The sequence below is a fragment of the Microcaecilia unicolor genome, chromosome 9 (assembly GCF_901765095.1).
Source record: "Microcaecilia unicolor chromosome 9, aMicUni1.1, whole genome shotgun sequence".
Lineage (NCBI taxonomy): Eukaryota > Metazoa > Chordata > Amphibia > Gymnophiona > Siphonopidae > Microcaecilia > Microcaecilia unicolor.
This window is the reverse complement of record NC_044039.1, coordinates 169,750,420-169,774,213: the sequence shown is the minus strand read 5'-3', so window position 1 is coordinate 169,774,213 and position 23,794 is coordinate 169,750,420. Positions and strand designations below refer to the sequence as shown.

General features: G+C 45.8%; 1 protein-coding gene across 3 annotated transcripts in view; it reads left to right on the top strand.

The window, feature by feature from the left end:
* DLGAP5 (DLG associated protein 5) overlaps positions 1-23,794 on the top strand; it is a 220,224-nt gene that overhangs the window by 173,183 nt on the left and 23,247 nt on the right. For all 3 annotated transcript variants that reach the window (XM_030214158.1, XM_030214159.1, XM_030214156.1), the window contains exon 17: positions 22,279-22,513. In XM_030214158.1, the coding sequence (XP_030070018.1) occupies positions 22,279-22,513 (235 nt within the window). The remainder of the gene's footprint in view (positions 1-22,278; positions 22,514-23,794) is intronic.

The window sequence follows — 23,794 nt, the reverse complement described above, 5'->3', positions numbered from 1 at the left end:
GGGTGCTTGCACCTCTGGTAAGGATGATGGAAGTGGCTGCTGGCTCAGGGCCTGTGGTGAGGTCTCCAACGCCGGTACCGCTTGCGGCATCAGCCTCGGCTGCCACCCAGGTCGACGTTGATGGAGGGAGCTTTGTCGCCACCGGCATGGGAGTTGACCTCTCGACATCGCCATCGAGGACATTGTTCCTCGGCGTCGAGACGGGCCTGGTTTCGGACTGCAGTTCGTGAACTATTGTCTGATACTGAGGAGGATGCCTCCTGGGATGAAGGGGAAGACGACAATAGTTCAATAAACAGTATGAGCTGTAATTCCTGTTTGTGTAATCTAATAACTGTAAGAACTGAGAAACAGCCAAACACAATCTCAAAGGGTTGCGAGAAGCTAGGACTTTGGACTCTTTTGGGAGGAAGGCCTACCAGTCCTCTATGCTCATGTCCAGAATTCAGTCCTACCAGCTCTACACGAGCATCCACATGCGGAACAATGTTAAGCAACTGGCGGACTTGGATAAGCTCCCTCCGGAGCATGCCAGGCCTTTTCAGGAGGTGGTCAGGCAGCTGAAGGCGTGTCGCAAATTCCTGTCCAGGGGTGCTTAAGACACTTTTGATGTTGCATCTAGGTCCGCTGCTCAAGGTATAGTGATGCGCAGACTCTCATGGCTGCGTTCCTCTGACCTGGACAATTGGACCCAGCAGTGGCTTGCAGATGTTCCTTGCTGGGGGGGGGGAATAACATTTTTGGCGAGAAGGTCGAGCAGGTGGTAGTGCAGCTCCACCAGCGGGAAACCGCCCTCGACAAACTACTACTTCTATTTAGCATTTCTATAGCACTACAAGGCGTACAAACTGTCCCACCGAGCGCCTTGAGCATCTACCTCAACAGGTAGACAATTTTTCAGGGGAAGGAGGAATGCTCCCTATGCTTATAATAAGCATAGGTACAATCCACCTTCCCGACAGCCTTCTCAGGCTCAGCCCCAGCGTTCGTTCACGTCAACAGCATGCGCCCAGACAGGCCCCTGCAGCTCCCCAGCAAAAGCAACTATAAACTTAGTTGTCCACCCTAGAGTGGAGTCAAAAGGGGCAAAGGCTATAAATCGTGAGGCCCAGGAACTTATGATCTGATGAGATCCTATGTGCAAACGGCCCTGGGCAAGGTGCAATTATGGATGAACAGAAGAATGTGAGATATAGTGTGGGATAGATGTGTGAATAGAAGACAGAATGATTTCTCAGGAAGATAAGTGCTAAAGCCTTAACACAAAAGGTATATAAACAGCTTTATCAGAGCATTACGTTGGGGAGAGGCGGAGGTAGACCACTTGTTTGGGACCCCTGCGCTCCCCATGAGAAACTAGCATTTGTAATTGTAAATTACTCTTGGTAAATAATAAAAAAGAATTGCCTTTCTCATTATCTTGTAGTTTTGGTTTCTTTTACTCCTCCCAGTTGAGAATGGCTGGATTATGCTCATTTGGGAGGGGATACAAGCAGCCTAAAAACATTGGTGTCCCTGATGTAAACCAAGAAAGAGAAAATACAAAGAAGAAAAAAGTGTTCTGGTTCAGTCTGGAGATTCCAGTTACATTTGTGGAGAGAAACATGATAGTGTCTAGATTCACACTGCAGGATTTCCTGGCACGTTTAGTTTTAAAAGAAGTTTATCCGAATTCAGCTGCGAGGGACAGCTTAATATCAAGAACATATCAAGTGAAGATGGGAAGAACAGTTTTAAACTCCTGGAAAGCTGTGGAGTCCCACAAGGTTCCCCATTTCACCCATATTGTCTAATATAATAATGATGCTTCCTTTGACAGAGTCATTAGTTACACAGGGTTTCCATCCGTTTATATATGTGGATGAAGTTTGTATCCTGTTTTGAAAAGATACGAGCAAAGTTACAATCAAAATTAAACAGGAGTTAATATTCTAGAGTCTTGGACAACAGCTTTTAAACTAAAATTAAACAAAGGAAAAAAACAGCTTTTAGTGATCTCCCCTTGCTGTAAGGAGACCGATTCCAATATTGTATACTAAACCATCTAATGTTCAGGTGATGTGGAAATTAAGAATAAACTACTTCCTAAGGGAAGTGTTTAGAATGCCGGTGCAGTCGTTGGTCCTGATCCATGTAGACTACTGCAATGACATCTATGCTGGCTGCAAGGAGCAAATTCTGAAAAAATTAGACTGCACGAAATACAGCTGCAAGGCTGATTTTTATAAAATCACGATTTGATCAAGTCTTTCCATTACTGCAAGCACTGCACTGGTTCCCAGTCAAAGCACAAATTTCATTTAAACTATGCATAATGGTGTATTGTATCATGTTTGGGTCTGCCCCAGAATATATGATCAATCTGATTGACTTCCCCGTAAGGAACTCAGTTACCTGATCCTACACTACCCAAACTTTCAGAAAATAAAATGTCTGTTTACTCAGCAGGGTTTTCATATCAGTGTATGAGACTGTGGAACTCATTTCCATAAGAGTTGAGGCTTAACCCATATTTGAGCTTTTGCAAACACCTAAAAGCATTTTTATTTAGAAAATCTCATTCTCCAAGGCCTAGAAGTCCATAATTTTCACAAGTGAATAACACAAGCTACGTTGCCCAGTCTGGAGCTTATTCCAGGCTTGAAAGAGCTTTGTGGAGCATGAGTCGTGCTTCATTGCGCAAGTTCCTTCTCGCCCCACTGCGAGAGCACGGTACCCACAGTTCGTTTTTTTTTGTTTTTTTTACCAAGGTGAGGAATGGATGCCACTTTTCATCTTCTCATAGCCCGGTTCGGAATCCTTTTTTGCTGGTGTTACACTGCAGTTTTTCTTGTTCCCGTGTTCGTGTTTGCCCTTATTCCTTTCCCTTATTTTTTTAGGTTCTTTTTTTCTCACTTTACTACAACTACTAATTATTTCTATAGCCTGCTAGACATACACAGCGCTGTACACTTGAACATGAAGAGAAAGTCCCTGCTTGACAGAGCTTACAATCTAATCAGGACAGACAAATAAGGGATAAGGCAATTACTAAGATGGGAATGATAAAACAGACATAGATATTGTACAAGTGAATAGGGTTAAGGAGTTGAAAAGTAGCATCCAAAAGGTGGGCTTTTAGCCTAGATTTGAAGACAGCCAGAGATTGAGCTTGACATACTGGCTCAGGAAGTCTATTCCAGGCATATGGTGCAGCAAGGTAAAAGGAACGGAGTCTGAAGTTAGCAGTGGAGGAAAAGGGTACAGGTAAAAGAGATTTACCTAATGAATGGAGTTCCCGGGGAGGAGTGTAGGGAGAGGTAAGAGTGAAGAGGTACTGAGGAGCTGCACAGTAAATGCACTTGTAAGTCACAAAGAGGAGTTTGAACTGTATGTGGAAACGGATAGGGAACCAATGAAGTAAAGAGGGCTAATATGAAGATGGCTAATATGAGCATAGCAACACTGGCGGAATATAAGTCGTGCAGCAGAATTTTGAACAGATTGAAGAGGAGAGAGATGGCTTAGTGGGAGACCTGTGAAAAGCAAGTTGCAATAGTCTAAGCGAGAGGTGATAGATAAGAGTTTTGGTAGTGTGCTCAGAAATGAAAGGATGAATTTTGGTAGTAGTATAGAGAATATGTGCAGAGAGATCTCAAGGTTACGAGCTGATGAGACAGGGAGGATGAGGGTGTTGTCCATAGAGATAAAGAATGGGGGAAGAGGAGAAGTTAGTTTAGGGGGAAAGATAAGAAGCTCAGTCTTGGTCGTGTTTAGCTTCAGGTGGTGGTGAGACATCCAGGCAGCAATGTCAGGCAGGCAGGCTGATACTTGGGCCTGGATTCCTGCTGAAATTTCTGGTGTGGGAGAGGTAGATCTAGGAGTCATCAGCATAAAGGTGATACTGAAAACCATGGGATGAGTTCAGGGCTCCAAGGGAAGAAGTTTAGATGGAGAAAAGAATTCCCAAGACAGAGCCCTGAAGTACACCAACTGATAGTGGGATAGAAGTACTGGAGGATTTGCCAGAGTATACACTAAAAGTGTGATGGGAGAGATGAAAACCAGGAAAGAACAGAGCCCTAAAATCCAAGCGAGGACAGTGTGTCAAGGAGTAGGCGGCGATCAACAGTGTCAAAAGCAGCAGATAGATCGAGAAGGATGAGGATAGAATAGAGATATTTGGATCCGACCAGGAACAGGTCATTGGAGGCGCAAGCACTGTGTCAGTTGAATGAAGAGGGTAAAAGCAAGATTGAGGTGGATTAAGAATAGCTTGAGATGAAAGTCAAGACAACGGTGGTGGACACGTTTAAGTATCTTGGATAGGAAAGGGAGGAGGGGCGATAGTTGGAAGGACAGGTAGGGTCCAATGAAGGTATTTTGAGGAGTGGTGTGACTACGGCATGTTTGAAGGCATCAGGAACAGTCGCAGTGGAAGTTGAAAGATTGAGGATGTAACAGATGGGGATGACAGTAGGGAGAGAGAGTTCTAAGTAGATGTGTGAGAATAGGATCAGAGGAACAGGTAACTGGTTTCGAGGAGGAAAGAAAATGTGCAGTTTCCTCTTCAGTGATTTCAGAAAAGGAGGCAGGGATCGAAGGAGGGTGGAGAGAATGGACTGAGGAAAGGAGAGGTGGAGGTGACTTGGTTGAGAATTCAAGGTTAATCTTGTGAATCTTATAAAAGTGCTCAGCCAGAGTCTGGGGAGAAAGTGAAGAGGGGAGTTGGAGGTGAAGGCACTTTGAGGAGAGAGTTTAGTGCGACAAAGAGAAATTGATGCTTTGAGCCAAGAGAGTTTGACAACTGGATGTAGTAGTCATGTTGATGAGTGAAAGAGCAGACTGGAAAGAGGTCAGCAAGAATTTGAAATGTATGAAGTCATCATGGGCACGGGATTTCAGCCAAAGGTGTTCGGCAGATTGGGCACAGAAACATAGGTAATGGATTCTAGGGGTCAGTCAAGGCTGGGTTTGGTACGCCTTACAGAATGGGGAATGGGAGGAGTGAGAGTATCCAGAGCACAGGATAGTATTATAGGAAAAGAGTGCCTCATTGACAGACTTGGATAACAGTGGTTGAAAAGAGGAAGTTGAAATCTACAAGAGGGTGAGAGTAGTAGTCTGCAATCACCTCTGCAGCCAACCGGGCAAGGAATATGAGAGAAAAGATAACATCCATGACACAGGGCCGCAACTGAAGGAGTCTTCAGGGCAAAGCTAAGTCTCAGGGCAAGCAGATGGAGAGTATGAGAGACAGAGGTCATGGATGTAGGAAAGTTTGTTACAGACAGAGAAGGCACTCTGCAGAGAAGAAGGGGAGAGGAACGGAAATTAGATTGGCGACATCACTGTGTGTCCTGCACGAATAGAATGAGAGCTGGTGTGGAGGACCAGGATTGGGATTGATATCCCCTTCGGAGAGAAGGAGCAAGAGTACGGAGAAGAGTAGGAGAGGCATGACTACAGCGACAAAGATGAGATGTACTTAGACAGAATGGAGATGGTTGAATGAAAGGAGATGTTGAAGTTGAGAGCTGAGAAGGGAGAAGACAAAAGGGATGGTGAGATGATGAAAGCAGAAGGTGGGCAATATGTTCCTACAGTATACAGTGGTTTCAGATGGAAAGATTGGGACGTGGCAGTACCAAGAAGAGAAACTGTACTGGAGCCATAAGAAATAGCAGATAGTGGTTAGGGTGGTGGACTTTGGTCCTGAGGAACTGAGTTCAATTCCCACTTCAGGCACAGGCAGCTCCTTGTGACTCTGGGCAAGTCACTTAACCCTCCATTGCCCCATGTAAGCCGCATTGAGCCTGCCATGAGTGGGAAAGCGCGGGGTACAAATGTAACAAAAAAAAAAATACAAAGTATATAGAGACAATGTTAGTTGGCGTGCAGCACCTGGAGCAAAGTCCCTGGGTAAATTGGGGTGGCCCTTTAGGGTCACTCCAAAGAAGGTTGTGAGGATATGCAGATGGGCTGCAAATCCTCCACAGCACCTGGAAAGCAGCTGGTGGAAGCGCTAGGCACTTGGAGTGAAGGATCAGGGTGGACCTGGGAATCACCCCAGACTAGGCTGTGAGGATATGCAGATGGGCTGGAAGTCTTCCACAGCACCTGGAAGGTAGCTGGTTGAAGTGCTAGGTACCTGGAGCAAAGGCCCTGGGTGGATTGGGGTTGACCTAGGAGTCACCCCGGAGAAGGCTGTGAGGATATGCAGATAGGGCTGCAATTCATCCACAGCACCTGAAAGGCAGCTGGTGGAAGCACTAGAAGCGAAGGATCGGGGTAGACCTGGGAGTCACCTAAGACTAGGCTTTGTGGATATGCAGATGGGTTGCAAGTCCTCCACAGCACCCGGAAGACAATCGCTTTCCCTTATTTTAGGTTTCCCACCACCCCCCCCCCCCCCCACCCCCACTTTAAGTTGCCTTTCTTTTTCCGTGTCACTAGAACATATTTAGGCTTTGACCTGGGTCGGGATATCCTTTTCTTTTTTTGTGGTGCTTTGTCCCTTTTTCGGCAACATCAAGTCATTTGGTTTGGCCATGGAAGTTTTTCCTTCCATGTCCATGAAAATTCCCAGTAGCTTTAATCGCCGTTCTCGATGTCTCTGGTACAGACACCCATTCTTGCTGTCTTCAGTGTTTGGGGGCCTGATCATAGCCCTTCCAGCTGTGTCCTGTCTTGAACCTTGGACTCTTTTTGGACATAAGATGTTTCAGGCCTCTATGCTCATGTCCTGTATTTAATCTTACCAGCTTTTCATGAACTTGTTCGTGAGGGACTCTGTGCGCATGCTGCTAGATTTGGCAGACTCTCCCTCCAGAGCAGACCAAATCACTTTGCCAGTTGGTCAGGCAGCAGATGGCATGTCATAAGTTCTTGGCCAGGGGCACCTACTGCACTTGATGTGGCTTCCAGGATATCTACCCAAAGTATAGGGATGCACAGACTCTCATGGCTGTGTGTCTCCAACTTGGAACCGGCAGTTCAGCAGAGGTTGGCGAATCTCCCGTGCTGGGAGGATAACCTTTTTGGAGAGAGATTGAGGAGGTCGCTGACCACATCAAGAAACACACTGATACTATCCATTCTTTCTCCCACCAAGTGCCTTCTGCATCAGCCTCCTCACCTGGGAGGGATTTTGGCAAGTCAGATAAGGGTGCCTACTTCTCATAGAGGTGTTTGTACTCCACCTGCTCTCACCTGCCGCCTTAGGCTAAATCCAGGGCACTTGTTCCCATCAACAGCGTGCGCCTAAGGCTCCCATAGCTCCCCAGCTGAAGCAGAGGGTGAGCTTTTGACTGGCTCCAGCAGTGCATAGCCTCAGTAACAGTGACCTGACCGGACCACTTGCCAGTTGGGGGGAGGCTGAAGTTTTTCCATTAAAGGTGACCCCTTGTAATCTCCGACTGGTGAGTTTTTCAAATAGTTTGTCTCAGTTATGCCCTGCATTGGTGACAGACCACCAAATTGCCCATCAAGAGCTCATTACTTCAGTTCGAGCAGGTACTTGCAGAGGAACTTGGCCCTTCCAAAGGCCCGTGCGTTCGAGCCTGCTCCACCAGGGAAGGACAGGCAAGGCTTCTATTCTAGGTACTCCTTGTGTAAAAGAAAACATGGGGAGTAGCATCCCTTCATAGTCCTAAAGGCCCTGAACAAATTCCTGGTGAAAGAAAAGTTCAGGATGGCTTACCGAGGCATCCTTCTCCCCATGATTCAGGCTATGCTCTCTGGAATTGATGGATGCTTACACAGACATCATGATAATTCTAGGTGACAGGAAGTATCTAGGATTTTGGCCTGAAATGCAGCACTTCAGTAGTTCATGTTGTTGAGCTCCCAGGCTATTTACAAACCCACCAATATCCAGCCAGTGGCGGTCAGTGTTTTTTTTTTTTAAATGCTGGTTGTCACTGGCTAAATTATCCCCTGATATTAAGTTCTGGGCACTGGCACTGAATATCGGGGGATAATTTTGGGAAAGCAGGCTGCTGGAGCTTATGCGAGCCTGGCCAATATTCAGCCAGGCCACAAAAAGATTTATGTGGGCTCTGGCTGAATATTGAACGAGGCAGGGCTGTGCCTAGGGTCTCTGATGCCCCCCTGAGTCTGGTTTCTTGTATTTAATTTAAATTTACCTCCATCGTGGCAGCAGCTGCGCTGCCAACGTCTGCAGCCTTCCCTTCGCGCTCGTTCGTTCCCTCAGTGTCCCGCCCTTGCAAGGAAATGACGTCAGAAGAAGGCGGGACACTGAGGGAACGAACGAGCACGAAGGGAAGGCTGCAGACGCCGGCAGCACTTTCACTGACGCTGCGACGTCAGAGGTAAAAGATTTAAAGCCCCCAGGGCGGCGCGGAGCTGAGGTAAGCGGCGAGGTTAAGCACCGCGGTGGCGCCCTCCTGCAGTGCTTACCCCGCTTACTGTGTTGGCATGGCCCTGGAACCAGGACCCCCATTAAAAAAGCTTTTCCCGGGGGGAGGAAGTGACGTCAAGGGACCAATGGCAGCTTAAATGCTGAGCTCCTTGACTGCCCATAGCAAAAACAGAACGATTCCCTACCGTAATCGGAAATTAAAGAACATTTACCGGAGGGCGAAGAGCCTCTGACAGTGAGGTGAAGAGGAAACGGCTCCGATCCACCGCCAATAGCAGACTGTGAAGTTTTGCCCCGGGCGATACGGAGAGGTGGAGGGAGCTACATCCACCGACTCCGCTTTAAGCAGGCGAAAAGAGAGCGGGAGAGTGGACCCATCTGCACGATTGTAAAATAAAAAATAAAACAACAATAAAAAAAAAAAAGCGATGGAGTCCAGCGCTACGACGCCAAGCCTCTCCCAATTCGCATACGCGGGAGCCACGAGACAGAACAATATGGCGGCCAGTGGTGAGGAAATTGTAGCAAGCGGGGACCGAAAACGCAATCCCTCTACTGAAGATATGTTCCCGACGCCAGACCAAATGAATCAAGAGGAGGAGTCCCTTCCAGAACTAAGAACTTTGCTGAATGAAATTCGCTCCGATTTAAAAGCCATGCGAGCTGACTTAGCTAAGATGGGGGCAGATCTCAGAAGCGAAATCAAAGAACTTGGACACAGAGTGGAGGAAACAGAGACTAGACTGGAAGAACAGGTAGAGAGTATGGGGGCCCTGGACCGGAGAGTTAATGATATAGACCTGGGACATGAAGCACTAGCTGACAAGATAGAAGACCTGGAGAATCGCAGCCGGCGGAACAATCTCCGATTTCGGGGGTTGCCGGAGTCACCCACTTACCAAGAAACGGAAATAGTGGTGCAACAGATAGTATGTGCGTTGGTGGCAACTCCCGAACAGCCCCTGGAGCCTGAGCAGGTGCTATTGGACAGAGCTCATAGAGCCCTTGGGGCTACAAGAAACAATCTTCCCAAAGATTTGATTGCCTGTTTCCGTGACTATAAGCTCAAGGAGCGAGTTCTCCAAGCAGCACGCCAAAAACAAGATTTTAGATGGGACACATACAAAATCGAGATCTACCAGGATCTGGCGGCAGCAACACTGAGGAGGAGAGCAGACCTGAAACCGGTCACTAGGAGATTAAGGGAGATGGGGCTTCAATATAGATGGAGACACCCGTTTGCTCTGGTATTCTATAAAGATGGGAGACAACATCAGGTGAAAACGCTAGCAGAAGCACGGGAACTGCTGCCCGAGGATATTCCAGCATCAACATCCACAAATATGGAAACGAGACGTTCCCAGACGAACATGAGAAGTTATCCGAAATGGCAGCGAGTAGGCCGCACATGCCTTCAGCGCCAGCAATCAGCTGGACGCCTCAATTAAACACACATGTCAAGGGTAATGTGAAGGACTGACATATTCAGTGGTTGATGTGGTTAGAGATAAGGCTCTGTTTGGGGGAACATAGCATATAAGGGAAGTTGGGAATCTGGAAGATCCACTCAAGCGAGGGGGGGGGACAAGTATGTAAGGGGAAAGAGCAGAGGGGAATGATATAACTCCATAAGGATCGGGGGGGGGGGGGGGGGAATCTAAAATGGTAATATCTAATCAGAGAGGGGCAAAGTAGGGTCACTTCCTCTCTACAAAGCACCGTTTTTTGAGATGAAACGAGTGCTCTGGATTTGGGGAAGGGAGTTGGGGGGGGGGAGGGAAGTTTAGAGGGGGGAGCGGGGGAAGGCTAAACCAAAGGGGAGAAGTACAGGATGGGGGGGGGGGAGGGAAAAAGGGGGACAGGATGTTATGATGTTACAGTATGGTGATAAATATGTTGAAGGTTTATTATTACAAGTTGTAAAATGTTTAAATGTATAACACTAAATGTAAGAGGCCTCAATACACCGCAGAAACGTAGACAGGTGTTTAGAGAGCTGACCCGACAAAAGTCAGATGTTGCGTTCCTCCAGGAGACCCACCTGAGAAGGAACCATGAACATCTGATGAAACATAAGAGATATCCCACTGTTCAATGTGCTTTCAATAGGGCGAATAAAAAAACGCAGGGAGTCCTGATAGCTTTGTCGGGATCCCTCCCATGGCAAGTACATACTACAGTGAAAGATAAAATGGGACGATATATATTGATGACAGTGTCACTATATAATAAGCAATATACTCTAGTGTGCATGTATGCCCCTAACGTGGGGCAGAGAGAATTCATAGATACAGTGGAAAAGGTGATAAAGGAAAATATACAAGGAGAATTGTTGGTGGGAGGTGATCTTAATCTCACGATAGATCCTAAATTGGACAACTCAGGAGGGAGGGTAGAATATGCTAAAGCAGATAGGAAAGCCCTCATAAGGTGGATGGCCCGATGGGACCTAGTAGACATATGGAGAGAGAGACATGGGACAGAGAGAGATTACTCCTTTTTCTCCCCCAAACATAATACCTATTCACGAATTGATTATTGACTAGGAGGCAGAGGGCTGAGAAATGATATCAAACTAGTGGAGATAGAACAATGTAGCTGGTCTGACCACTCGATGGTGCTATTGGAGGTGGCGGGAGGGGGAGGGAAGGTAAGGAGGAGAAGATGGCGCCTAAATGAAACACTTCTGATGGACCCACAGAATGTCCTAGAAATAGAAAACAATATAAGAGAGTATATACAGTTCAATGATAATGAAGAGGTTAAACTGACAAGTTTATGGGAGGGTCTGAAAGTAGTTATTAGGGGCCAATGTATAGCGAAGCAAGCCTATATCAATAAGAAAAAAACAGAGGCAGAAACTAATCTACGGAAACAAATAACGAAACTAGAGAGCATGCATAAGAAAGACCCAACAGATAGTAAAAAAAACAGAAGAAATACGCCAACTTAAAGCACAACTTAATGAAATACAACTGGCGGATATAGCCGGACAGTTAGAACAAGTACAGCAGGAGTATTACGAATTTGGAAATAAAACAAGCAGATTACTGGCCAATAAGCTTAAAAAACAGGCACAGCGCAATTATATACATGGCATACACAACCTCTCAGGGGAGCTAATAACACAAACAGAGGAAATGGCAGGGGTATTTTGGGATTTCTATAATCAGCTATATCAAGCAGAACAAGATACATCAAGGGAGGACATGGAACAATACTTACGGGACCTGGGGATGACTAGAGTGACTGGAAGGGAGCAGGATGCTTTATCAAAGGCCATACCTTTAGAAGAGATAGAAGAAGCAATAGCAGATTTGCCAAACAACAAATCCCCTGGGCCGGATGGCTTCCCTTCTAGATTTTATAAAAGATTTGCAAAAATACTAGCCCCCGTACTACTGAAAGCTATTGCCTCCTTCGAGGAGGCACAAGAGTTGCCATACTCATGGAGGATGGCTGAAGTGACCATACTCCTAAAGCCAGGTAAAGATCCGTTACAGTGCGGCTCCTACCAGCCAATATCTCTCCTGAACACGGACTATAAGTTTTTTACCAAAATAATGGCACGCCGCCTACAGAAGGTAATGCCACGATTGGTACATGAAGATCAGGCTGGCTTCATTAGGGGACGTCAAACACACGACAATACTCGGACACTATTACACATCATACAACAAATACAGGATGAAAAAACACCAACAATAATATTCTCGGTCGATGCTGAAAAGGCATTTGATCGTGTAGATTGGGAGTTTCTCTTTACAGTAGTACATCAGATAGGTATAGAGGGACGATTTATGACATGGCTGCGCCTATTGTACACGAAACCGATGGCGGTATTAAAGATAAATGGGACACATACTAACATATTAGAGTTGCACAGAGGCACAAGGCAAGGATGTGCAATTTCACCACTACTATTTGCATTGTCAATCGAACCCCTAGCTAGGATGATACGGGCACACAAGGATATAAGGGGAGTAGTACGGGGGCGGAGGGAGCACAAAATAATGCTTTTTGCCGATGACGTTCTCCTGACATTAACTCATCCATCGCAATCAATACAAGAGACAATGAAGGTGATGACAAACTATGGAAGTGTCTCAGGATTTAAAATTAATATAAATAAATCAGAAATATTAAATCTCACAACGCCGCCTAGGGAAGTACAAGAGATAACAGATAAGTTTCCGTTCACATGGGCAAATAAGTCAATTCGCTATCTAGGGATACAGATTACCCCGGAAATAGGGGGACTATATCAAGCAAATTATCCCAAAAAAGTCAAAGAACTGTTTGAGGAAGTGGATAGATGGGAAGGACTTACTATATCATGGCTGGGAAGAATCCATGCTATAAAAATGGTACTCTTACCAAAGATATTATACTTGTTCATGGCCATCCCGATACCTATCCCGCAAAAGTTCTTCCAACAACTAAATAGGAAAATGTTTGCCTACATCTGGAGGAAGCGACCCCCCAGGGTTAATAGGGATATGATGTTTCAGCTGCCCGTGGAGGGTGGGATGGGAGTACCAAATTTCCATTTATATTACCAGGCAGCCCAATTAAGAATATTAGCGGAATGGACTCCTAGAAACAATAAAAAATGGCTACACTGGGAACGTTCATGGATGGGTACCCGCTATATAGGAGATATACTATGGAGGAAGGGGACTGAAATTCTGTCTCTAACTAAAAGGGTGCCAGTGGGAATTGGTCTCTTACTGGAAACATGGCTACGGATACGACGAAAGATGTTTCCGGAGAGGAGATATTTTTTACAAATGGCTATATGAGGGGCTCCGGGGTTTCCGCTAGGAGAATCAGACAATGTATATACAAGTTGGGCCCGCAAGGGGCTATGTATGTTAGGCCAGGTATGGAATAATGGAGAAATCAAAAATTTTGAAGAATTAAAAGAGGAATATGAGTTGGAAGAACGGGACATGGCATATTATCATAGCCTGCGGAACTACATAAAAAGACGGGCAGGGGAAGAACTGGAACTTACAGAAACAGCGCTAGAAAGGGCAATTAAGGGAGGAGGGGGCAAAGGGGGAGTGACAAGATTATATAAGGCACTATTAAAAATGTCCAACCCTCAAGATCATTATATTAGACGATGGGAGGGGGCCTTACAACAAACCTTTACAAGAGAATGCTGGATGAGGGGAATTAGATATTTATTGAAGACCTCTATCACTCAGTCAGTGGCTGAGAATGGTTATAAAATATGGTACTGGTGGTACTATACACCAGATAGACTACAAAAAATATACCATAAGATATCACCGAACTGTTGGAGGGAATGTGGTAATAGAGGTACATTTATGCATGTATGGTGGGAATGTCCCAAGATACAGGCATTTTGGACTCAAATTCGAGCAATGGTATACCAAGTTACAAAGATAGAATATCCAAATCGGGCGGAATATTGCCTTTTACACTTCCGACCGGGAAAATGTAAGATACACCAACATAAAATGGCTAGCCAGATTTTTGCAGCAGCCAAAATGACAGTGGCAAGGGCATGGAAACAGATAGAGGTGCCGCATATTCAAGTAGTAAAGCATAAACTTGATTATCTACATCAGATGGCGAAACTGACCGCATTGAGAAAAGGCCAGTTACATAGGTTTCAACAAATTTGGCAACCTTATGAACAGATGAGAGAAACATATAAATCATCACATTAAGAAAGGGGGGGGGGGGGGAGAGGAATGGGGGAGGGATTGTTAAGAGTTTATTTGCAAATATTGTTATGGAAGAAGAGATAAATATGTTGAGCGTTGCAAATATGTGGAGATGTACTTATTATGTTAAAATATAATAAAGAAATTTAAAAAAAAAAGCTTTTCCCCCCTCCCGTGGCCCTCCAACAACAGCTCCTAGGGGCACCTCTCCCCAACATCGTCTTCACTCACCCCACACCCACCTTCCAGTCAGGTGATGGTCCAGTGGGGCATAGGGGCAGGAGCAAGGGGGATTCCCTCCTGTCCCCGATGTCGTTAGGTAACATAGTAACATAGTAGATGACAGCAGAAAAAGACCTGCACGGTCCATCCAGTCTGCCCACCAAGATAAACTCATATGTGCTACTTTCTGTGTATACCCTACCTTGATTTGTACCTGTCCTCTTCAGGGCACAGACCTTATAAGTCTGCCCAGCACTGTCCCCGCCTCCCAACCACCAGCCCCGCCTCCCCCCACCGGCTCTGCCACCCAATCTCGGCTAAGCTCCTGAGGATCCATTCGTTCTGAACAGGATTCCTTTGTTTATCCCACACATGTTTGAATTCCGTTACCGTTTTCTTTTCCACCATCTCTCGTGGGACGGCATTCCAAGCATCCACTACTCTCTCCATGAAAAAATACTTCCTGACATTTTTCTTGAGTCTGCCCCCCTTCAATCTCATTTCATGTCCTCTCGTTCTACTGCCTTCGCATCTCCGAAGGTTCGTTCGCGGATTAATGCCTTTCAAATATTTGAACGTCTGTATCATATCACCCCTGTTTCTCTTTTCTTCCAGAGTATACATGTTCAGGTCAGCAAGTCTCTCATACGTCTTGTAACGCAAATCCCATACCATTCTCGTAGCTTTTCTTTGCACCGCTTCAATTCTTTTTACATCCTTAGCAAGATATGGCCTCCAAAACTGTAGGCCCTGGGGGAGGCTCCTATCCTGACCAGAAAGTGGGGGTTGAATGGGGATGGTTGGGGGTGGCAGAAGGGAGGCTGTTGGGGGGGGGGCACTGGAGGGGGGAATCTTTTTTTTTTTTTTTTTTTTTTTTTTTTTTTGGGGGGGGGGGGGGGGGGGGGGGAGGGGGGGGGATCCTGGCCCTGGCCCTGGCCCAATATTCAGCCCGTGCCCGCATAAAGATAAGCAGATGAGTTTAAGACCGCTTTTGAGCTGTCCTAACTTCAGCAGCTTAACTTATGCAGGCCTCGGCTAAATATTGCCAGTGCCCACATAAGCCCTGGCTCCTCCCCAGCGCCGCTACTTGTCCTACCCCTGACTAGCCACTTTTTTGGGGGCAGGTCAGAGGCAGTATTCAGCGGCATTCCCCACTTTAGTGCCACTGAATATTGGCGGTTGGGCGGCGATGTGATTTAAGCAAGCAGGAGTGGCCTCTGTCTGCTTAAATTTCTTTCAATATCGGCCCCCAGATGTCTAGCAGTAGTTGTGTGTTCCTTTATGTGGATGTTGGCTGGTGAAAAGCACATCGATAGACTGTGCTCAGGAGTCCATGCAGAGGTCTATTTGGGTGTGCAAGCTGATAGGGTTCACTTTAAACTACCCCAAGCCTCATGTACAGCAATTGGAATTCATTGGAGCCCTGTTCGATACGCAGAAGGTTCGAGCCTGAACCGAGAGGGGACACTGTAGTCGCACTGGCTTCTCTGGTTCGATCCTCTCAGCAAGTCATGGCTTGGCAGATGTTGAGGTTGTTGGGCCACATGGTGTACACAGTTTGTGAGAGCATTTTCCATCTCACAGATAGGCTGCAGAGAATACCTTCTCCTGCTTTAGACTTAGCCTGGCCTCAGAATGACATCCTATAGTATATCTCCTATCAAACTGAGCTCTCTTTTTCATCAAGCACTGCCATTTCCTCCCCTCACCCTCCCCACTGACAGTTTGAACTTCGTGGGTGTGGCTTGGATCTCTTTCAGGGAGAGAAAACTAACAACTTATAGCAGCAGCTTCAGAGAGCATTTTCCATCTCACAGATAGGCTGCAGAGAATACCTTCTCCTGCTTCCACCCACCCTACCCCTCTACCCACCCACCCCTAGAGTGACATGTCTTATATAACCTCCCTATCAACCCACTCATTACTTTACCTCACCCATTTCTATTCTTCTATCACCTTCTCCCACTACTCCAACCAGAGTTACACCTAATCACACTGACCACCCTTCAACATCTTCTGTCCTTCTGTGACTGTTCTCTTGTGCTTGACTGCTTAAATATTTTAAATTTAAATGCTTTACTTTTTGTCTATTAGATTGTAAGCTCTTTGAGCAGGGACTGTCTTTCTTCTGTGTTTGTACAGCGCTGCGTACACTTTGTAGCGCTCTAGAAATGTTAAATAGTAGTAGTAGTGACATCCATGACACGTCTTCACATGAGAACGGCCCAATGGACACTGACTTCTCAGTGGTACCAAGCCATGAGGAATCTGAAAGACATCCTAGTGTCCCTAGAGCTAGATCGCTTCCTGTTGTGGTGGATCATTTGAACCAATTTGACTTGGACTTCTGTTCCAAATTCTGCAGCTGCAAAAAGTGCAGACAATGGGTGCATCTTGCCTGGGGTTGAGAGCTCAGGTAGATGGGCTCTACAGACAAGGTGCTTGGTCTGCCCAGGAAACAGACTCCTACAGATGTGGACTGGTGCAGCAGTCTCCTGGGGTTTTTGACTATTTGGAATGCTCTAAAGGCTATCCTGGATTGGCTGTCTCACCGAATTGTACTAATTCAAGCAGACAATCTGATTATGATGTATTACACTAACATGCAGGGGGGAACCAGATCACGCCCTCTGTGTCAGGAGGCCATTCTGTTGGGGTTGTTGGGCGCAGCAGTATGGTATGCTTCTCCACGCCACTGATCTGTTGGGCAAAAACAGCCTGCCCAACAGACTGAGCAGGGTCTCTCAACATGGGTGTCAACCTGGAGATCTGAGCTTGGGGCACTTCCTCGGTGGATCTCTTTGCCACTCAGATCAATAACAAAGTCCCTCAGTTCTGTTCCAGGCGCATGACAGGCTAGCGTTGGATGCCTTCTTCCTTCATTGGGGGACAGGAATTCTGTATGCATATCCTCCTATACTCCTCGTGGGGAAGACTTTGCTGAAACTCAAGCAACACCGCAGGACCATGATTCTGATTGGTTCTTACTGGCCCTGACAGATCTGGTTCGCTCTTCTTCTAGAGTTATCCTTCAAAGAACCGTGGAGATTGGAGTGTGCTCCGACCCTCATCACACAGAACAAGGGCTTTCTTCCATATCCCAACCTCCAGTCTCTGGCCCTCACGGCATAGATGTTGAAAGAGCCTAAAATTTGCTTCCTTTTCTCTTCCTGAGGGTGTCTCCCAGATCTTGCTTGCTTCCAGGAAAGATTCCACCAAGAGGCATTACTCTTTTAAATGGAGGTTTGCCGTCTAGTGTGAAGGCAAAGTCTTAGATCTTATTTTGTGCCCTACACAGACCCTGCTTGTATACTGTCTACACCTTTCCAAATCTGGTCTTAAGACCAACTCTATAAATGTTCACCTCTGTTCAGTTGGTGCTTATCGACTTGTAGAGGGTAAGGCCATCTCTGGAGAGCCTCTAGTTCACTTCATGAGAGGTTTCCTTTTGTCAGATCTCCCCGTCAAATATCTTGGCATTGTCATGGGGATCAATGTCGTCCTAACCCAGATGATGAAAGCTCCTTTTTTTGAGCCACTGGATTCATGTCATCTGAAGTACTTGACCTGAAGGTAATTTTCTTGGTGGCTGTTACTTCAGTTCACAGGGTCAGTGAGCTTCTTGCCTTATTGGTGAATGCAGTAAGTTTCATTATAATAGGGTAGTCCTCCGCACGCACACTAAGGTTGTGTTGGAATTCCATGTAGCTTCATGCCTTATTGGTGAATGCAGTAAGTTTCATTACAACAGGGTAGTCCTCTGCACGCACACTAAGGTTGTGTCGGAATTCCACGTGAGCCACTCAGTTGTGCTGCCAACATTCTTTCCCCGACCTCATGCCCATCCTGGTGAGAGTGCCTTATACACCTTGGACTTCAAGCGAGCATTGGCCTTCTACTTGGAGCTTACTAAACCCCACACAGTCCACCCAATTTTTTGTTTTTGATCCCAACAGGATGGGGGTTGCCATCGGGGAAACACATAGTCTCTCTAATTGGTTGCCAGATTGCATTTCTTTCACATGCTCAGGCTGGGCAGACCTTAGAGAGTCATGTCAAGGCTCACAATGTCAGAGCCATGGCTGCGTTGGTAGCCCACTTGGCGGTCAGCCTCCATTGAATAAATTTGCAAGACTGCAATGTGGTCTTCACACATTTCACATCTCATTACTGCCTTGAGCAGGCTACCCGACGCAACAGTTGGTTTGGGCAGACATTACTGCAGAATCCTGTTTAGGGTCTAGAATCCACCTTCCTAGGCCTGTGTTGTTCTGTTCCAGGCTGCACTCTTACATAGTTTGTATATAGTTTCAGGTTGATCTGTTATGTCCTCACCGACTGACTTCAGTTGTTGTTTTCGGTGAGTCTGGTAGCTAGGGATTACTACTACTACTATTTAGCATTTCTATAGCGCTACAAGGCGTACGCAGCGCTGCACAAACATAGAAGAAAGACAGTCCCTGCTCAAAGAGCTTACAATCTAATGGACAAAAAATAAAGTAATCAAATCAATTAATGTGTACAGGAAGGAGGAGAGGAGAGTAGGTGGAGGCAAGTGGTTACGAGTCAAAAGCAATGTTAAAGAGGTGGGCTTTCAGTCTAGATTTAAAGGTGGCCAAGGATGGGGCAAGACATAGGGGCTCAGGAAGTTTATTCCAGGTGTAGGGTGCAGCGAGACAGAAGGCCGCGAAGTCTGGAGTTGGCAGTAGTGGAGAAGGGAACAGATAAGAAGGATTTGTCCATGGAGCGGAGTGCACGGGAAGGGGTATAGGGAAGGACGAGTGTGGAGAGATACTGGGGAGCAACAGAGTGAGTACATTTATAGGTTAGTAGAAGAAGTTTGAACAGGATGCGAAAATGGATAGGGAGCCAGTGAAGCGACTTGAGGAGAGGGGTAGTATGAGTAAAGCGACCCTGGCAGAAGACAAGACGGGCAGCAGAGTTTTGAACCGATTGGAGAGGGGAGAGGTGACTAAGTGGGAGGCCAGCAAGAAGCAGATTGCAGTAGTCTAAACGAGAGGTGACAAGGGTGTGGATGAGGGTTTTGGTAGAGTGCTCGGAAAGAAAGGGGCGGATTTTACGGATGTTGTAAAGAAAGAAACGACAGGTCTTAGCGATCTGCTGGATATGAGCAGAGAAGGAGAGAGAAGAGTCAAAGATGACCCCAAGGCTTCGAGCTGAGGAGACAGGGAGAATGAGAGAGCCATCAACAGAAATAGAAAACGGGGGGGAGTGGGGAGGTGGGTTTGGGGGGAAAAATGAGAAGCTCTGTTTTGGTCATGTTTAATTTCAGGTGGCGTTGAGACATCCAGACAGCAATGTCAGACAAGCACGCTGAAACTTTGGTTTGGATGCAAGGTGAGATATCGGGGGGATTCCCCATTTGTGAGAATTATGGCTTACTTGACTTTGGAAAAAGCATAGATATTTGCCCCTAGCAGGCATTCTTCGAGGATAGCAGGCCTTAGATTCTCACAAACCCTCCCCTTGGAGTTGTCTCCTGTTTTTTAAATTTTTATATGCTATAGGTTACCTGGTCAAAATGGCCCCAATTGATTTAAAAAAAAAACAAAACAAAATAACCCTGACAAAAAAAACCCTTACAAGAGCTTGCCCACAATTTGGTGCCTGACAAATGAGCTACCTGACGAAAGGACCCACCCCAAAGTATTTTACCTGCTCCTGCTGCTGCAACTGTCTTTCCCGCTGCTTTGAGCTGAGTTGTATCTTCCCTTTGCCCTGGAAGCTTTCCCTCTTTTGTGTCCCGTCTCATCTGATGCAACTTCCTATGTCCACGTAGGCAGGACACATCGGAGAGAATGCTTCTGGGGCCAGCTGAAGCAGCTTGTTGATGCTGCCAGTGGACCACAGGAACATTGAAGGGTTGCCATTGTGGAGGGGGAGAAGGGTGGGAGAGACCAGCAAGAGTGTAGGTGAGAGGAAGAGGGAGACATGTTGGACTATGTTGGGAGGTGGGAATAGAGGGGAAGAGATGCTGGATCCTCAGAAGGAGGGAGATAGTTTTTACTATACTTCTTATTTATCTCGTTGCAAAACTTTTGTCCAGGCAGTTTTGTTGGGCTGCCATGCTATATATAGTATTGTACTGTAGGTACCACGCTCTTGCATCAAGCGGGAACACACTTCCACATGCGCAGTGGATCATGACTCGTGCTTCACGTAGGTCCTTCAAGCTTGGAATAAGCTCCAGACTGGGCAACACAGGTCGCATTGACCACGTGTGAGAACAAAAGGCCTGCTGTCCTCAGAGAATACCTGCTACAGGTAAGTATCTTCACTTCGTGTAGGAAAATGCTGAAAGGAATATATCCAATATGTAACACAATCTTAACTTGAAAACCTTCTGTTGTATAAACTGTTTTGTAAACCATATCAGACTAATATGGGCAGTCTGGTAGTATTGTAAGCCACGTTGAACCAACATACGCTGGAAAATTGTGGGATATAAATGCAGCTATAAATAAATCAGCTGAGGCATGAGGAGTCCAAAGAACAAGGTGGAAGGGGGGGGGGGGCATTTAAGAGATAAGCCTGCATTAGTGCTGAAACAGTTGTGAGAGTAGTTGCCTTTTTTGAACTAATTTCTTTTCTAGTTTTCATTAGTTGGGCGTTCAGCACTTTGCTCTTTTTGGTGTGTATATCAACATAAAAAAAATCTAATACAGTTTGAAAGAAGTCACCTGGTACTGGTTTGAAGAGTTGTTTTCAGTGCTACTAATTCTAAGTTGGGTCCTGTCTGAAGTTTGGGGGGGTATGCATATGAGAGAGCGAATCATTAAGGCGGGGTACATATGAGAGAGTGAATGAATGAAGACGGGGTATATGTATGAGAGAGAGAATGAGTGCAGGCAGGGGGTACATAAAATAAGTGTGTTTGTGCATGCACACATGCATGTCTTAGTCCTCTGAAAGTTACAAAATATTAAATTTGGCCCCCAATTAAAATATCAGTCAGTTATTCTACCAGAGTTTTTCCCAAATCCACATTCCCATCCTGGCGAAAGTGTACTGCATACCCTAGACTTCAAGAGAGCCTTAGCCTTCTATCTGGAGAGGACCAAAGCTCATAGACAGTCCACCCAACTTTTTGTTTCTTTTGGCCCAAACCGGATGGGGATAGCCGACGACAAATGCACAATTTCTAATTGACTAGCCAATTGCATCTCCTTTATGCTCGGGCCGGTCTGAATGTAGAGGGCCATGTCAAGGCTCCATAATGTTGGAGCCATGGCAGCGTTAGTAGCCCACTTGAGGTCAGCCTCCATAGAGGAGATCCTCAAAGCTGTGACGTGGTCTTCTGTCCACACATTCACATCTCATTACTGCCTTGAGCAGGATACTTGACATGACAGCCAGTTTGGTCACAGTTATGCAGACTTGGTTTGGTGTCTACAATCTAACTCCACAGCTAGAATGTATATAATTTTCAGGTTGTTTGACGTCAGGGCCTTGATGTTTTGAGTCTCTATTGTCCCAGTGTTTTTAGATGAGCCTGGTAGCTAGGGATTACCAACTGTGAGAATACTATTGGCCACTTTGTCTTCGGAGAAAGCGAAGTTACTCACCTGTAGCAGGTATGCTCCAAGGACAGCAGATCAAATATTCTCACAAACCCTCCCACCTTCCCTTGTAGTTGAATTCTTTACCTATATAACGTGACTTATGGACCTGTGCTCATGCTTTGGGTGGGAAGTCACCAATGCATGTGCGGTGGGATGTTGCTAGGGACTATTACAATCTTCTTGCTAGTCAGCATTTGTACTAGGCTCTGTAGGATGAAGTCACCCAACTGAGAATACTTGGCCTTCTGCCTCAGAACATCTGTTACAGGTGAGTAAATTTGCTATACTTTTGCCTTAATCTAGTCAATTCTGCTTCTCCCCCCTCCCCCCCCCCCCCCCCCCCCCCAAGAAAAAAAAAGAGCATTTTCACATAGGCAAGTAATACTGTTTTTTGTTTTTTTTTGTATTGTAGGAAATAAATTTGACTCTTGAGAAGTATTTTGTTCCACTGGAAGCCTGCAGGTCAAATCCCATTGTATCTGACAAGGTGGAAGCTTTTGATGTAAAAACTTCAGAACGTATCGCTGGAGGTGCTGAATTTACTACTGATGTGATAATGCAGGATGATGTCATGGCTAGCCCACAGAAAACCACAGAGTCACTTGAAGTTTTCTTTCCACTAGAAACACTTAGAAAACATGAAACAGGTCTGTAATAAATACTGGTCTACATGCATAATTTGTACCTTTCTTGAAGTAAATTTTTAGTGATGTAGCCAGATGGCTCCCAAAGCCCAGAAACATCTTGCAAGCTTTGTAATGATATGGGATTCCCACTCGTACTGTGCTTTCACTTCTCAATCTGTAGCCCCAGCCTTTTTTTACTCTCTTGCTATGCTTTATTTAATTTTTAAAAAAAAAGTCAGCATTGTCGGTGCTGAAGTTAAAACCAAGAACTTTAAAGGCCAAAAGCCTGCTGACCCACCTGGCTTTCCCATGGCTTCCTGAGATACAATACACAAATGTGCCAGACAGCCCTAAATTTCTAACCGAAAAGGCTCAAAGCACCCATGAGTTCCAGAGCTTTCAGGAGACTGAACAGGAGCTTCAGATAGCAAGAGGGATTTCTGCACACTCTTGTTCTCCAGAGAGAAATGAAAACATGAGCCCAATAGATCATGAAGTAGCAAAAGGGGCACTCAGGGAAGATAAAGCCATAGCAGAGAGAGTGAATGAATTCTTTGCTTCCATCTTTACAGAAGAAGATGTACTAGAAATGGTTTTCAAAGGTGATGATGCAGAGGAACTGAAAGAAATCTTTGTGAACCTGGTAGACACACTGAGCCAAATAGACAAGTTAGAGTGATAAATCACCTGGACCGGATGGTATACACCCCAGGATACTAAAAAAATGCAAATATGGAATTGCTGATCTACTGTTCGGTGATCTGTAATCTGTTGTCAAAAAATTGTCTGTAGTACCTGAAGATGCATGGGTGATCCGGGGAAATTACAGACCGGTAAGCTTGACTTCAGTGCTGGGCAAAGTAGTGGAAACTCTTTTCTCTGAAGAAAAGCAGATCCATGTTGCCTAGTCCGGAGCTTATATCAAGCTGAAAGAGCTTTGTGGAGCGAGAAACTGGCCCCACTGCGAGAGCATGGGGTTGCCAGTTCTATTTTTTACTGCAGTGGGGACTGGATGCCATTTTTTCTGTGCTCCTCACAGCCCGACTTGAGAGAGAGCTTGAGGTTTTTGTGTGTGTGTGTGTTATGCTGTTTTGTTTTGTGTTTTTCTCAGCTTTTCCCAAGTTCGGGTTTTGTCCTTTTCCCTTCACATATTTTTTAGTTGTCTTTTTTTTTTTTTGCTTTTAAGTTTACTTTCTTTTCCGTGTTACTAGGCTGCGTTTAGGCCTTGACTTTGATCGGGTTCTCCATTTAATTTTTCTCGGGTGTTTTACCCCTTTTTTGGCACCATAGAGTTGTTTGATT